The sequence below is a fragment of the Protopterus annectens genome, chromosome 3.part0, assembly GCF_019279795.1.
Source record: "Protopterus annectens isolate FY-2018-M chromosome 3.part0, PAN1.0, whole genome shotgun sequence".
NCBI classification, from domain to species: Eukaryota; Metazoa; Chordata; order Ceratodontiformes; family Protopteridae; genus Protopterus; species Protopterus annectens.
In genome coordinates this window covers 214,430,540-214,446,620 of record NC_056731.1, presented here as the reverse complement: position 1 = coordinate 214,446,620, position 16,081 = coordinate 214,430,540, and the positions used below count along the sequence as shown (strand labels likewise).

The window sequence follows — 16,081 nt, the reverse complement described above, 5'->3', positions numbered from 1 at the left end:
TGATGCATCACAGCATGAGTAGCTTTGGAGAGCCAGGGTGTGAAATTAGATTTGATTCTGCTATTGTGAGTTGGGGCAAGAGAGTTTAGAACATCAAAGAAAATGTGGTTGAATTTAGTAACAGCATTATTGAGCGGGAGAGTTTTTAGGAAAGACCAGTTGATGGCAGAGAGTCTATAGTTAAAGGTTTCAGGGGGAAATGTTAGTCAGTTTTCTACAGTCTCTGCAGAGATGGGGCTTAGAGAGATGAGGAGAGTGCCTTAAGACAGAGATGGGAGAATGGTCACTAACAGAGTCAGGGAAGGTAGAAGGGTTACAGTAGTTGTTAGGAGAGTTGGTTAAGAACCAGTCAATTCTGGAACCAATAGCGTTTTTACTGTAGTGGGTAGGGGTAGTGATCATTTGTGAGAATCCATACAGGTTTATGAAATGTTGGGGTGAGTCGCCAATAAGGGAGTTCCAGTCTATATTAAGATCTCCAAGAATGATGGTTTCAGGTGTTTATCCAGGAGAGTATATGTTCAAGGATAGGGATGTTTTTACCTGGGGGATATAGATAGAGGCAATAGCAAACTTCCTATACTTATTGATGTGGCAGTCTAGGAGCAGTAGTTCAGCAGGGGAGAAACTAGGCAGGGTAATGTCTGTAGGTGTTAGTGTCAGTGAAACAGACTACAAGAAAGCCACCCCACCGCCTTTTTTGGGTGTCCTTTCAGACCTATAGATACTGTATTGAGGAGGGAGAAATTCAGAGGAATTGATATGAGGTTTTAGCCAGTTTCTGATAGGGTTAGGATGTGAGGTTTGTGTTGGGCCAACCATGCATGAAGTACGGATGTTTGTTGTTTAGGCTTTGGATGTTCATTGCAGAGATAGAGAGTTTGAGGCTGGAGATATTTGAGGAAACACACACACATATACACATATATCTATATTATATATATATATATGGTTCTACCTGACTTCGTCGACAGCTGAGAAGACCGACATGAAGATCCGGTTGCAGAACATCGACAATGCAGAAGACCGAGGATGCCGACATGGGGAAAGGCTGTGTGAGTATAGGTAAGTGTGGAGATTGACGGTCTGTGGGGATAGGTGGGTTAAGTGAGTTAGGGTTAGGGAGCGATAGGGGTGGGTTAAGTGAGTTAGGGTTAGGGGGGTTAAGTGAGTTAGGGGTTAAGTGAGTTAGGGTTAGGGAGGCGGGTAGAGTAAGTTGTGACGACGGACCTTAGGGTTAGGGTAAGGTTTAGTGTGGGCTTGTAAGGGTTTTGGTGTGCTTGTGTTGTGTGTGTGGTTTGTGGAATGGGGATGTGTTTTGTTTTGTATGGGGTTTCGTGTTTGTGGTTATTTCGTTGTCGGTTATGTGTGGTTTCGTGTTTATGGACTGTCGAATATGTGGTGTCGGTGATGTGGTTGTCGGTGTTGTGTGGTTTCGATTATGTCAGGTAGAACCATATATATATATATATATATATATATATATATATATATATATATATATATATATGTATAGATATGTGTGTATATGTGTTTTATATATATATATATATATATTTGTTTCATTGGACTTAAATCATCGAGTCTCAGTCCATCAAAACAGCACTAATAGAACAGGCATTTTTGTAGGGAGGCAATCACACACAGAATACACACACTTATGTGTGTTTGTATGTGTTGTGTATCTGGACGGTGCAATGGTGCAGCGGTTAGCATTGTCATCTCACAGCAAGAGTTTCTCCAGTTCGATTCTCGGCAGGGTGCCTTCTGTGTGGAGTCTGCATGTCTTCCCTGTATTTGTGTGGGTTTTCTCCGGGTGCTCCGGTTTCTTCCCACATTACAAAGGCATGTGTCTGGAGCATTTCTCCCCGGACCTCCGCTGAAAATTTGCTTGTTCCAAGACGGACTTTCCCAGTTAGCAAATAAATCAATTAAAATTAAATAAAATAAAATTATGTGTGTGTGTGCGTGTGTGTGTGTGTGTGTGTGTGTGTGTGTGTATATATATATATATATATATATATATATATATATATATATATATGTATGTATATATCCGTATGTGTATATAATTTTATTTGCAGGGGATGAAACAGATGATATAGTTGGAATTGGAATCATTTTTTGCTCTGTTATATAATCTGTTATTCTCATAGCCAGAGTATAAATACTGGATATTGCTATTACTCGGTAAGCTTTACCATGAAGTAGATAATAACGAGAATACTTGGTACATTATGTATCTGTGATATATTCCCTTCTTTTAACAGTGCATTTATCATTTGTAGTTGATGCTGAGTTAATTACTGTCATATCTGTCTTTTAAAGGGCATTTTATTTGCTGCATCGGAGTGCTTAAAGCAACCCAATGATTTGATACGACTCTGGCTCCATGAATCATCGCGAGTATATGGAGACAAATTGGTGGAAAGTCGAGACTCAGAGTTGTTTCAGAAAATGCTGGTGGATACTGTTCACAAGTTTTTTGATGTAAGGATGATATTAGAATCATTTTTTTCATGTATTACTGACTAAAGACAGTAGTTTTGTTTTAACTTTATTTGGGTTCAGTTTAAAATTGACAGAAGTGTTTTTAGTGAATGTAATAGTGATGGAAATATAGGACTAGGAAAGATATTCAGATGAAATAAGTTAAGTTTAGAAATGTTCTCTTACTGTAGCCTGCTTGATGCTTCATGTGCAGTTGGTTGGGAGCACCTTTTGCAGCATTAAATGATAACATTTGTTTCACTCTAGTTCATTAAATGTTCTTGTAATAATAAGAATGCAGTTAGCTAATACACAAGAAACTGTGGTGACACAGGCCCATGTGTGCCTACATCTTTTCCAGGTCAATTTTGCAAGAAAATAAAAAATGGTACACTGAGCGAGTGCCTTGTGCAGAAAAGGTTTGTGTAAGTACTGTCTAAATGGCAAATTAATGTCATTATAGAAGGCGAGAAAGGGAGAAATACCTTGTAGGTCTAGTGGTTGGAAACACTAGAACACAGAGGTGATGCACTACTACATATTGCAACTAAACAGATTTTACATTGCAGAACTTTTTTGAGCCATAGTTGAAGTGCTTTTCTCTAATTAATGTTCATCATATTGATCACTGCTGCACTAGCTATAGCTATATGGCCTATATGCTGTCAAGGATATAACAGCTGGCCATCTTTAGATCCAGCTGAGTTGACTAAAAGACAAATTTGGACTCAAAGCCCTTCAGGGTTTTACTGCCGCTGCCGAGTATGCTCCTGAGGCTTTTGAGGATTGACAGTTGGCTTTTACTTTCCTTTGCTGGGCAAACAAGTTCCCTTTGAAGAAAAAAACATCAGTGTTCGTAAATGTATTGACGTATTATTACTTTCCTCTTAGGAAAGTTATTTTAAAGCTAGGAGTGTTGTGTTTTAATGGACTGTCAGTTTAAAAGTAGTGCTGACTAACTGGACATATTTACTTTGTAGTAATTGTGTTTATTTTTCCTTGTCTGGGGCTGGTATGCTGTTTGAAATTGCTTGTTAATGTGTATTTTCTGTCAAAAAAAGAAAAGAAAAACTGTTGTGGAACTGGTAATTTCACTGGTCTTTGCTGCTTGTCTTCCCTGGGAAATAGGCACCATTTACGGCTTGACCATGAAGCAGACCATTGTTCCCATGGTCAGTCATTCTTTCAGTCACAAAACAAAAAAAGGTAAGCAAAGTTAAGCATACAGGTTTTGCCACCTCACCAGGCTAGCAATTTACCTCATCTGTAGGTTGGTGACTCTGCTGTGACCATTTGTTTTACCTCAGACCACTCAACTTTTGCCTTGGATCTCTCTGGTTTTGCACCTACAGCCAGTATGGACCAGGGGTTAGCAGTGTCCTCTTTGGCTGTTGGAGTCCCCTGATTGGGCATGGGAGAGCCACTCTTGCTGATCTTGGGAGAGGGAACATGGAAGGTTTCCCTGTTGTGCCAAAATGATGTGCCCATCTCTGGGGAAGCATCTGCAGCCATTAGTAACATGGCTGGCTCCATTTTTTCCTGTCAAAAAGAAACAGAAAACCAAGCATGTATTTACTCTTCCTCAAATTTCTTTAGACAGGCGTTCTTTACTGGGTCTAACTCAGGCTTTAATTGAGGCTTTTGACTTATAAAGTAGTTTCTAGTAAAAGAAAGAGGGATTTCTCTTCCTGAAGACAGTCAAGATTCTGAATCTGTACAGGGATGGATTCAGGGTTTTTTCCTCATATTTCTGATTCAGACTCGGAGGAGACCTCAGTTTCTGATTCTCCCTTTAGGGTATTTCTTTTTCTCGGAGACTTTTACTACAATGTGCCTTTGTTTTTAGTGGGAGAACACTGAGGATTCTCATTCCCTCAGAAAATATTATGAGTTATTATAGAAGGATTTTCCAGAACCTTCAACCATTCCTCCTGTTCTTTTAGCTTTATAAGATGTGTATTATACTGCCTGCACTTTCCCTGTTAGTCAGCCATATATTATTAAATCAAGTATTAATTTAATTAAATTAAAGTATTTAATTAATTAATTAATTAATTAATTAATTAATTAATTGATTGATTGATTGATTGATTGATTATTTTTCTTTATTTAATATTTGTTTACTGGGAAAGTCCGACTGGAGACAGGTGCTTTTTCAGCAGAGGCCCAGGGAGAAAAGCTCCATGACTTAAGTAAATTTAAATGCACTATTTACAATTATCGATAAAGTATAAAGTGAACAAAATGTAGTATAGATAAGAAAGTACAAATTTGTTACATCACGATAACAAAACCTAGGCTATGAACATAGCTAGTACTATTTGTAAAGCATGACTTATGTCAAGATATAAGGTTAAGACAGGCTGGTAGGAATAATAGATTAAACACCGGGGAAGAAGTTGGATATGGTTGTGGTCTTCTGTGATGTATCAGAGCATTCACGAGGGGTGAGTACAGAAACATAGCCACTTATTTTTTAGGGTCTATATTAGATAAACGAAAGTTTATCTAATCGAACGCTCACATGAGCGAAAATTGCAGAACTCGAAACCGCAATTGTGAGAGCGCGGTACAGTGAAGATGGGAATATTTGCCCTTTCCTCACTGTAGTGTGATCTCGGACTTGGAATATATATTTAGCGGGGGGTGTGGGGGGGCACATCCACCCACAATTGCGGTTTCGAGTTCCGCAAGTTTTGCTCATGTGAGCGTTCGATTAGATAAACATTAGTTTATCTAATACAGACCCATTTTTTTAGATACATTTTAAATGATGGCTTAAAGTGGTTAGTGGATGAGATTGAGAAAATAGAGTAAGAAGGGAGTTCCATACATGAGATATATAGCTAGAAAATAAAGATTCTCCTGCATTGTTGTTGGCCTTGGAGACGGTGAGTATGTTCTTATTGTTAGAGCGAAGTGGTATGCTGGAACTGTAAGGATACAAAGTAACAGGTCTTCAGCAAATCAAAGAGCTTGGATGAAAAGCAGTCAGAATTCCAAGAAAAAACAGTCCAAATTCACCATTCGATAAATAATTTAATTGGCTCAGGACCTAAACAGCACAAATAGCAGAACAAAGTTTTGAGTAAAAAACTCTTCTTCAGTGTTTGATAAACTTGTCCTACCATAGCACAAGCGTATATACAATAGCACAACCAATCAAAGTACAAACTTAATAATAGCAGCAATTACATCCTTAAAGTGCCCCACATCTTATAAAAGTTTTTTTTAAAACTGAGCCTCATTGAAGGTTATATTTTATCATGTCTATCTTTTAAAAAAGGTTTCATACTATTATTCACATTCAAACCTGGCATGTGATAGCTCTAAATAAATTAATCCATTTATATTCTGCCAACTAAGATTTATTTATTAAATCACTCCCATTTTTACTTTTAAACACTACTTGCAAAATTCTAAACTGGAATTTATGCTCAACACCTACTGCTGCTACATGCTTAGCCAAAGCATTTGAAAGGACATTTTTACGAATGTCAGAACAATGTGCACTTATTCTCTCTTTTATTTTTTTATTTGTTTTACCAATATAAAAACATTGGCAGCAAACACAATTAGCAAAATAAATCACATTTTCTGTGTTACATGTTCTAGCAGCTCCAAATTCAAACAGCTGTTGACTAATTGGGTGTATAAAACATAAATCCATATTAATATCTGCACAATGTGTGCAGTTATAATATGGTTTAGTGCCACATTTATTAATGGATTTTTGAAACACATTATCTCTCCTTATATCCTTATAGCACAAGTGTTGCTTTAAATTCTTTTCTCTTTTAAAAACAAAATGTGGTGTCCCACCTACCCATCTACTAGATCAACCAAGTATAGTCCAGTTCTTTTTAATTATTTGCTTAACAAGACCTGTGTGTCTATTATATTTCATTATATAGTTCAATTTATTTACAGTTCTGTTTGGTTTGGCTATCTCCACCACAGCATTGTCAGCCTTGCCACTCAAATACGGTCTGGCTGTATCATTCCTTAACCCCGATCTTGTATCCCAGGCAGGTATGACCCTAACCCTGAGTAGCATCCTGCCATCACCCAGAATGATACCACAGTACAAGGACAAAATGATTGACTTCAACAATTGGCTAAGCTTCTGGTGTCATTCTAAGGGGATCCAGTATTTGTCTGCCTGGGACGACATGATCGACAGTCCACGATGCTTTGCCAGAGATGGCCTGCACATGTCGCCCTTAGGATTCCGGATACTGGCTAAGACTCTTGCCACCCCTATAGTGCCTTTTTTAGGCAAGGTTCAAATGACAAAATGTGAGAGTGTTCAATCTCGCCGTTTGTTCTTACACCTGGGTTCGGAGCCGATCCTCGGCTCCGTGTCGGCCGCTTGGCAAAGCTCTGTATCGAGAAGAAGCTCGAGACCAACCTAACTCCCACAATCCCCCTCTGCCTTTACCTCAGATCTAGTTTGCCGCTGCAACGTTCGCATCATTTTTGATGAGCTCGGACCACCTCAAAGCTAAGATTAATTATTTCTTATATTTCTTATATTTTTCTCTTAAAACTTTTTCTTAAAGTTGACTGTGTGTATGTGTGAGTAGTGTATCGAGGGTTTCTCAGTTCCGTATATAGTTTTTTTATATACTTTATTAGAGTTTTCCCCTCGGGGCCTACCCCACCCTTTAACTTTGCTGGATTTGACTATTGGATTGACTATTATAACAGGATTTGACAAATTTTTGCTGGATTGGACAAATTTACTGGATTGGGCAATTGTATTGGCTATTTCACTGTTTACTGGATTTGACTTTGTAACATGTCTGAAAAAGCTAAATCAGGCTTCAAACGGTGCCAATGTGGACAGAAGATGTCTGTCACAGACAATCATAGTTCCTGCGTCTACTGTCTTGGCCCTCTCCATCTGCAAGAAGACTGCTCCATCTGTCATTCTTTCAGTGGAAGGGTCATGACAGATTGGCGCAGGAAACTTATGGATAGGGGCCTTTTGAAGCCTGCATTCCAAGAGGCTCTGGATGCATCAGACCAGACATCCAAATCCTCAAAGGAATCGAAGACATCAGAGCCCAGGTCATCGGCTCCGAGCTCTTCATTCAAAGTTCGATCACCGGTTCCACAGACTTCGGGGCCGAGTGTTGAACTGTTGTCAGTTACCGAGCCTCGAGTCTTGGAACCGGTGACTGAGCTCCCTCCTCCGGCACTTTTGAGGTCGGCTCCGTCTTCGATTCCTTCGACGCGTTCTTCCAGGCCCCTCTCCAACACTGATGTAGACCGCATGGTTCAGAAATTGATGGAGAATACGGCCTTGTCCAAACTCATCTCTGTCTCCTCCCAGTTGGTGTCGAGACTCGAAGGCCTTCCCTTATCTCCACCTGTTCCTCCTCCGAGGCCTATCCAGTCTTCGGAGCCGGGAGAGGCTGATCTGGTGATTGTGGAGCCCTCGGTGCCGGAACCGTCTTTTTCTCGGTCAGCACCGTTCACCTCGACTCCGTCGGACCCAGTACCGGAGTCTCGGAGCCGAAGATCCATCCTTGGATCCAGGACTGAGAGTCGGACCGATGTTTCAGTTCCGACACTCCCTCTCAGGGCCTCGGCTCGGATTGACTCAGCTCCGTCCTTGGGGTCGATACCTTCGGTGCCTGTCTCGGGAATTCCTCCGATTTCTTCGGAACCGGGGGATACCTCGACTCGGGACCCGGGGGCCTTCGAACTCATGAGGAAGGTGTTGTCTACTCAGACAACCACTTCAGCAGAAACAGCTTCTCCTTCCCATAAAGGACCGTTATTCTCCTCTGCACCCACGGCTACATCTAAGCGTCGAGCACCAGTGTCTCAGCCACCCCTAGAGGGTGCCCCCTCTTCCTCGGAGGCTTCATCGGATACCCCCCCCGAGGAAGTTCCGAGGAAAAGATTGTGTAAGAGGAGACACTTGGATTCTCCACAAGAATCCTTGACATCGGACACTGACTTGGATGAGTCAGAAGGGTCCCCAAAGTCACCCTCAGAGGATGTCTCCTTTTCTGACATCCTGGAGATCCTAAAGAAGAGAGGTGATTGGCAATCCCTTCCCCCTTCTGAGGATGAGTCAGTTTTGCTGAAGGCATTCGGTGCTCGCCCTTCTTCCTCCTGGGTTACTCCGCCCTTCGATGAGTTGATGGAATTGATTGCTCGAAGGGCGTGGGAAGCACCTGACACAGTGGAGCCAGTCCCTAGAAAGCCTAATAAATATATTACTGCCCCCCCAAGATAAGGCTTATCTGACAAAGGGAGTGCCAGTGGACGCTATGGTGGTGGCAGCGGCCACGAAAAAGGAGATGTCTGAATCTTCCTCATCTGTCCATCCGCCTAACAGAGATTCTAGGACTATGGACAGGTATGGGAAGTGCATTTTTAGTTCAGCGGCTTTTTCTATGCGATCCCTGAACTATTTGACCCATTTCAGATGGTTACAGAGGGATCTAATCAAAGAGTTGGGAGATACCCTCCAGGGTACTACAGATGCTGCTGTATCGGAGAAAGTTACAGCACATCTCAATACCCTTACATCTATTGTGAACTCGTCCATGAGGCTGATCTCATACGCAGCCGAAGGATCGGGTAGGGCAGCGGCTTCAGCGATTGCTCTTTGTAGACAATCCTGGATGCACTTATGTTCCTTTGCGGAAGCCTTCAAGTCTTCCTTACTAACGCCCCATTTGATGGTGCCACTCTCTTTGGCCCCAAAGTAAAGAAGACCCTTACCCTTGTGAGCAAGAGGGAAAGACTCTGTCTGCTGTCGGAGTCCGTTTTTCCACCCCATCCAGACCGTACCCCAAAGGGCAACGTGGTGGAAAAATGTGGTTTCGACAACCCCAAGGCTCTTTCCCAGGCACACAGGGTGATACCCCCTCTAGAGGCAGAGGAGGGGGCATTGGTGGAAGACGTCGCCCTGGCGGCAGAGGGGGTCCGCAAAACCAAGGTGACAGGGATACACCCCCTGGGAAACCTTTCCAGCACTCCTGAAAGGAGGCCCGACTGTCCTTCTCTGGAGGCAGTCGGGGGTCGCTTAGCTTTATACCCTCAGGCCTGGCAAAGTCTTACATCAGACAATTGGGTAAAAAGCATTGTTACCAGAGGTTACAGAATTCCCTTCCTATTGCCCTCAATTCCGCAGAAAAGACTCCCAGATGTGCCCCCATCTGCGAGGCCCTGCAGCTATAGAAATTTCAAAGCTGCTAGAAAAAAGAGTCATCCAACCAGTCCCAGCGGACCAAAGAGGATCCGGAACTTACTCAAGGTTCTTTTTAGTTCCAAAAAAGACAGGGGACTGGAGGCCAATTCTGGACCTAAGCAAACTCAATACCTTCATCAAGAAAGAAAAGTTCCGGATGGTCACGCTTCAATCGATCCTTCCATTCTTACAGAAGGACGACTGGATGTGCTCAATAGATCTAAAGGACGCATACTACCACATCAAAATGGCCAGGGCGTCCAGGGATCACTTGCACTTCCGGCTGGGAGCCAGTCACTTTCAGTTTCGAGCCCTGCCCTTTGGTCTAACCTTAGCCCCCAGGGTTTTCACCAAATGTATGGCAGTGGTAGCATCTCACTTGAGACGCCTGGGATTCCAGGTGTTTCCATATCTGGACGACTGGCTCCTTTCTGCCACCACCGAGCGTCGACTGGTTCAGGCCAGGGATTACACACTACAACTTTGTGTTCATCTCGGAATTTCCATAAATTTCGAAAAATCTTTACTACAGCCATCACAGCATATCTCATTCATAGGAGCAGAATTGGATACGCGTTCTTTAATTCTAAGGCTTCCTCCAGAAAGGATAGCCTCACTACAAAACCATATATCTCTTCTTCTGTCATCCAGAAAATCCCCAGCGAAACTGGTTCTGAAGGTTTTGGGTCTCATGGCAGCTTCTCTCATTGCGATACCCTTGGGAAGACTGCACATGAGAGTTCTTCAATGGCTACTGTTTGCACAATGGTCGTTCCAACAGTTACCCCTGACGCACGAAATTCACATCACAAACATATGCAAATCACACCTGGCTTGGTGGCTCCGGACTTGCAATCTTTCCAGCGGAAGACCATTTGTGCTACCCACGCCGACAGCTACGGTGACCACAGACGCTTCCCTGATAGGGTGGGGGGGCTTCTTTCAGGGACAGACAGTCCAAGGCGAATGGACCAATTTGGAGTACAATCTGCACATCAATGTTCTAGAGTTGAGGGCAGTGTTTCTAGTGTTGCAACACTTTGCTCCCCTTCTTCCTCTAGGGACAATTGCAGTTCAGACGGACAACATGTCCGTAGTCTGGTACATAAACAAGCAAGGGGGAACCAAGTCTTATCAGCTATGCAGAGAGGCCATGAGAATCTGGCAATGGGCGGAGTCCACGGGTCGCTTTCTGATAGCAATGCACATCCCGGGGATATCCAACGTCATAGCCAACAGGTTGAGCAGAGCTATCCTGTTACCTCACGAGTGGTCCCTCAAACAGTCAGTTGCGAAAGAAATTTTTCGCAAGTGGGGCCAGCCTTCCTGCGATCTCTTTGCGTCTCCAATGAACGCCAAATGCAGAAGCTATTTTGCCCTATTACCCCCTCCAGGGGAAGTCCCCAGGGACGCTCTGGTTCATGATTGGCCCCCGGGTCTCCTTTATGCCTTTCCTCCTTTTCCCCTGATTGCAAAGTTTCTGCAGAAAGCCAACAACCTGCAAAGGACGATTATCCTCATTGCCCCATTCTGGCCTCGTCATATCTGGTTTCCCTTTCTTCTGGCACACCGAATTCGGGAACCCTGGATCCTGGACCCGGAGCCGGATCTACTGACTCACTCGTCAGGGGCTCCCCACCCGTCGCTACTCTCCCTCAGACTAGCAGCTTGGCTGCTCCGCTTCCCTACTTAGCCAGGTCTGATCTTCTTTCCCCTGCAGTTCAGAATATACTAGTAGCTTCTCATAAAGCTTCCACTACAAAGACTTACACTAGTAAATGGAAGTGTTTTGTGCACTGGGCAAATACACAACAATTGGACCCCGTGATAGCTCCTTTGAATAGGATCTTGGACTTTTTGACTGAATTGTTCCACCAAGGAGCTTCTCCTGCCACTTTGAGAGTGCAATTGGCTGCCATTTCAAACTTTCATGTGGAAGAATGTGGGGCTCCTATTATGGCTCACAGACTTTGTAAGGCCTTTCTGAAAGGATCTTTCCATATTAGACCACAAGTTAGAACTCCTACATCACCTTGGAACTTGAACCTTCTCTTATCTCAGCTGATGCTACCACCTTTTGAACCTGCCTCTTCCTGTCCTTTGAAATATTTGTCATGGAAGACCCTCTTTTTGGTGGCCATTACATCGCCAGACGGGTATTGGAGCTTCAAGCTCTTTCCGTTAAACACCCTTATTTGATCTTTCACTCTGATAGAGTATCTCTTCGCACTAATCCATCCTTTCTTCCCAAAGTTTGCTCAGTTAATAACATTAATCAGTCCATTGAGCTCCCTACCTTTTTCAAAAACCACTCCAATAAGTTGGAATATATGTTACACAAGTTAGATGTTCATAGACAACTCAGATTTTACTTGGATAGAACAAAGGATCACAGAAAGACAGACCAGCTTTTTATAGCCTTTGCAGACAGCAGGAAGGGTATGGCAGTTACTAAACGAACCCTTTCCAAATGGCTATCTGATTGCATTATTTTTGTTTATGCTGCTTCGGAACAAACTTTACCTGTCAAGCCCAAAGGGCACTCTACAAGATCAGTATCTACATCCCTGGCTCATGCAGCTCGCCTACCATTAGACACTATTTGTGCAGCTGCCACTTGGTCTAAACCACATACATTCATTTCTCATTACAAAGTAGACAGGGTTTCTAGGGACAGGGCAACCTTTGGTTCCACTGTGCTCAGGAACGTTCTCCCGTGAGTTCCTCAGGAACATGGAGCTAGGGACGCTACCCAGGTGTAAGAACAAACGGCGAGATTGAACACTCTTACATTTAGAAGTTATGTCCTTACCATAACGTTCCATGTGGAGTGTTCATCTCGCCTTTGTTCTTACATTCCCACCCTCCCACCCTCAGGAAGAACGTCCAGTTTAGGTGTCTGGTTTGGTTTTTCCTGCTTCTGCCTTAAGCAGTTGTTGTATATATGTATATATATATATATATATATATATATATATATATATATATATGTGTGTTTTCCAGCTATGTTGTTCTTGGCATGAATGTGTTGTTCTCTCTGTTGACTTCTGGTTTGCTTGCAAACTAGATCTGAGGTAAAGGCAGAGGGGGATTGTGGGAGTTAGGTTGGTCTCGAGCTTCTTCTCGATGCAGAGCTTTGCCAAGCGGCCGACACGGAGCCGAGGATCGGCTCCAAACCCAGGGGTAAGAACAAAGGCGAGATGAACACTCCACATGGAACGTTATGGTAAGGACATAACTTCTAATTCACCACCGTAACAGGTACAAGCAAGCAAAATCTGAGGGTAATGCTACTCAATGCTAGAAGTCTAAACCTCAAAATGCACTCACTCGAGGCACTCCTTAAAATGGAGAACATTGACATCTGTGCAGTGACAGAGACCTGGTTCAAAGCTCCAGAGAGCACCCCTGCATTACCAAGCTTCAATTCATACCACACCTTTTGGTCACCTAACCCAGAAAGAAGCACTAAAGGCGGAGGCATGTCCATATTCATTAAGGATATCCACACCTCCAGGCTAGTTGCACAGCATAATGCATCCGAGATTATCCAAGTGCAACTAACTCTGGGCAAGACCGCAATCCAAATTGTAGCTTGCTACAGACCCCCCACCATGCCCCAGGATTCACACTCCTCATTTCTTGATACACTGGAAAGTATTAGGGTACAACCCAACACCCTAATAATGGGCGATTTCAACTACCCCACCATTAACTGGGAAAACTACTCGTGTACCAACTCTTTTGCTCAACGTTTTCTAGAATTCATAAATTCCAGTGCCTTGGATCAACTTATTCACACCCCCACCAGGGGCAGCAATATCCTAGACCTGGTCATTACCAACATGGGAAACCGGCGTTCCACACCAGAGGTCAATTCCTCATTGGTCAGATCCAACCACGAGCTTATCAGCCTAAACATCCACATCCCACCCCCAGCCCCAATTAGGGAAACCATCGTAAAAAACTTCTCAAAAGCCAACTTCACACTTCTTAAGACAGAAGTGGCAAACTTCATGACACCCATGCAGATGGACAATAGAGGTATGACTGCTGAATCCTACACAAATGCACTTTATAAGCACTTACATGAGTGCATAGATCATGCTATCCCTAATAGAACCAAGATGTTATCCTCCAAAAAAAGGAAGCCAATCTTGTGGTCCTCTGCCATAAACAAACTCTACAACAGAAGAAAGAAACTGTTGCAAAAAAGAGTAAAATCCCATGACTGGAGGAACTCCCTGGTCAACCTTAGTAAGAAGCTGAGATCCCACATAAAATCCTCCAAAGCTAGTTACGAAAACAAAATTGCCACTGACTCTAAAGACAACCACAAAGCATTCTATAGCTATGTCAAGAATCTAAATGGGAACACTCAGATCTGCTCTGAGTTACAGCATAATGGCACTAAATATACAGAACCAACTGATATTGCCAACATCCTAGCAAATAGGTTCAGTGCTAACTTTACCCCCCTCTCACCCCCTAGAGGGCCCATCTCTATACCGGAAGAATGCAAAGTACCTATAATCACGGCTGCACAGGTAAAAACACACTCTCCAAAGCCAAGAACACAGCATCCATGGGACCTGACAATATCCCAGGCTGCATTCTACATGAACTACAGAATGAACTGGCACCCTACCTAAGCACCATGTTCAATCATAGCCTCACCTCAGGCTTTGTACCCACTGAATGGTGCACCCCGACAGTTATCCCACTCCACAAAGGGGGAGCCATGACGGACCCCAGGAACTACCACCCCATTAGCCTGACGAGCCTGGTCTGCAAGGCCATGGAATGTATCATCATGGAACTCATAAACAAAGACATTGGTAATCTCCAAACTCTGGACCCTACTCAGTTTGGATTTGTAAAAGGCAGATCATGTCTCCTAAACCTGATTGACTTTTTTGAAGCAGTCACCAAAGCCATAGATGAGGGTAAAATGGTTCACACAGCTTATCTAGAGCTCACCAAGGCTTTCGACACCATCCCCCACTCTAGAATTATAGATAAGCTCACTAAACTAGGTATAAATTCCTATGTCACAAGATGGGTTGCCAACTGGCTCACGGACAGAACCCACACTCTGAAAGTAGCGGATTCCAAATTCGACATCAGACCAGTGACAAGTGGAGTACCACAGGGTTCAGTCCTGGGTCCTCTCCTGTTTGGTATCTACTTCTCTGAAGTGCAGGCCAACACAGAAGGTCTTTGGCTAACAAAGTTTGCAGATGACTGCAAACTAGGAGCCATAATCGAAACTCCTAACGATGTGGACAAACTACAAAAGGGCCTCACTGAGACCGATACCTGGTGTCAAAGCCATGGCCTGAAGCTCAATGCCAAAAAGTGTATTGTCATCCCCTTAGGTAAAAACTCTGTACCCATAAACTACCACATAGCTGGTAGTCTACTTAATGCTGAAAATGTGATAAGAGACATTGGGACACAGGTGGACAGTAGTCTCTCCTTTGATAATCACATCGCCACAGTGGTCAGGAAATCCTTCTACGTGTCTCATCTCATCACAAAAGGATTCTCATCCAGGAAAAAAGAGGTCATTGTTCCCCTCTACTCATCACTCATTAGACCCCATTATAGAGTACAACACCCCTTTTGGTATGTACCTCACAAGACATCTACAACAACTGGAAAGACCACAGAAATACCTCACAAAGACGATTACTGGCCTCAAACAGATGCCCTATGCAGACCGTCTCAAAAAGCTACAGCTTTACTCCATCGCATATCGCCTACTCAGGGGCGATCTCTGCCTAACATACAAATACAAAGCTATGCCAAACCCAGAGCTGTTGGACATGCTCCACTTAAAGAAATCCCAATCCCTCCGAGCTACACGCTCTGGGGACCTTAACCTTGTCACCACAATAAACAGAACATGCTGGAGGGATAGATTCCTGTCCCAGAGACTTCCCATACTCTGGAACAGACTACCTATCTATGTCAAACAGAGCTCCTCATTAGCACTCTTCTAGAAAAATCTTGATGATTGGATGGGAAATGGGAAATTCACCCCGGGGATCACTTCTGTGGCTCTGCTCGACAGGGGCACAGGAAAATAATTTTCTTGGGTGGCGAAAGCCATGGTACATTTTTTGGTTAGGCTTGTATGGGCCCTAGGTAGCCTAGTACCTACCTATGAACCCAGTAACAATTCCCTTCATTTGTTGTACTATAACTTTATTATAGCCCCTTTCCATAAAAGAGTCTGCCATCTCATTCATCTCCAGCTCAAAAATTACATCTTTCGTACTAAGTCTGCTAGCTCGCATAAGCTGTCCTTTTACTACCCCTTTAAAAATATGCCTGGGGTGTAAACTTTGTGGGTGTACATACTTACTAACTTGT

General features: G+C 43.3%; 1 protein-coding gene across 1 annotated transcript in view; it reads left to right on the top strand.

The window, feature by feature from the left end:
• The window catches only part of DNAH11 (dynein axonemal heavy chain 11), a 4,606,558-nt gene that overhangs the window by 2,158,727 nt on the left and 2,431,750 nt on the right, over positions 1–16,081 (top strand). Inside the window, exon 50 of the mRNA XM_044065542.1 lies at positions 2,329–2,490. Within this exon, the coding sequence (XP_043921477.1) occupies positions 2,329–2,490 (162 nt within the window). The remainder of the gene's footprint in view (positions 1–2,328; positions 2,491–16,081) is intronic.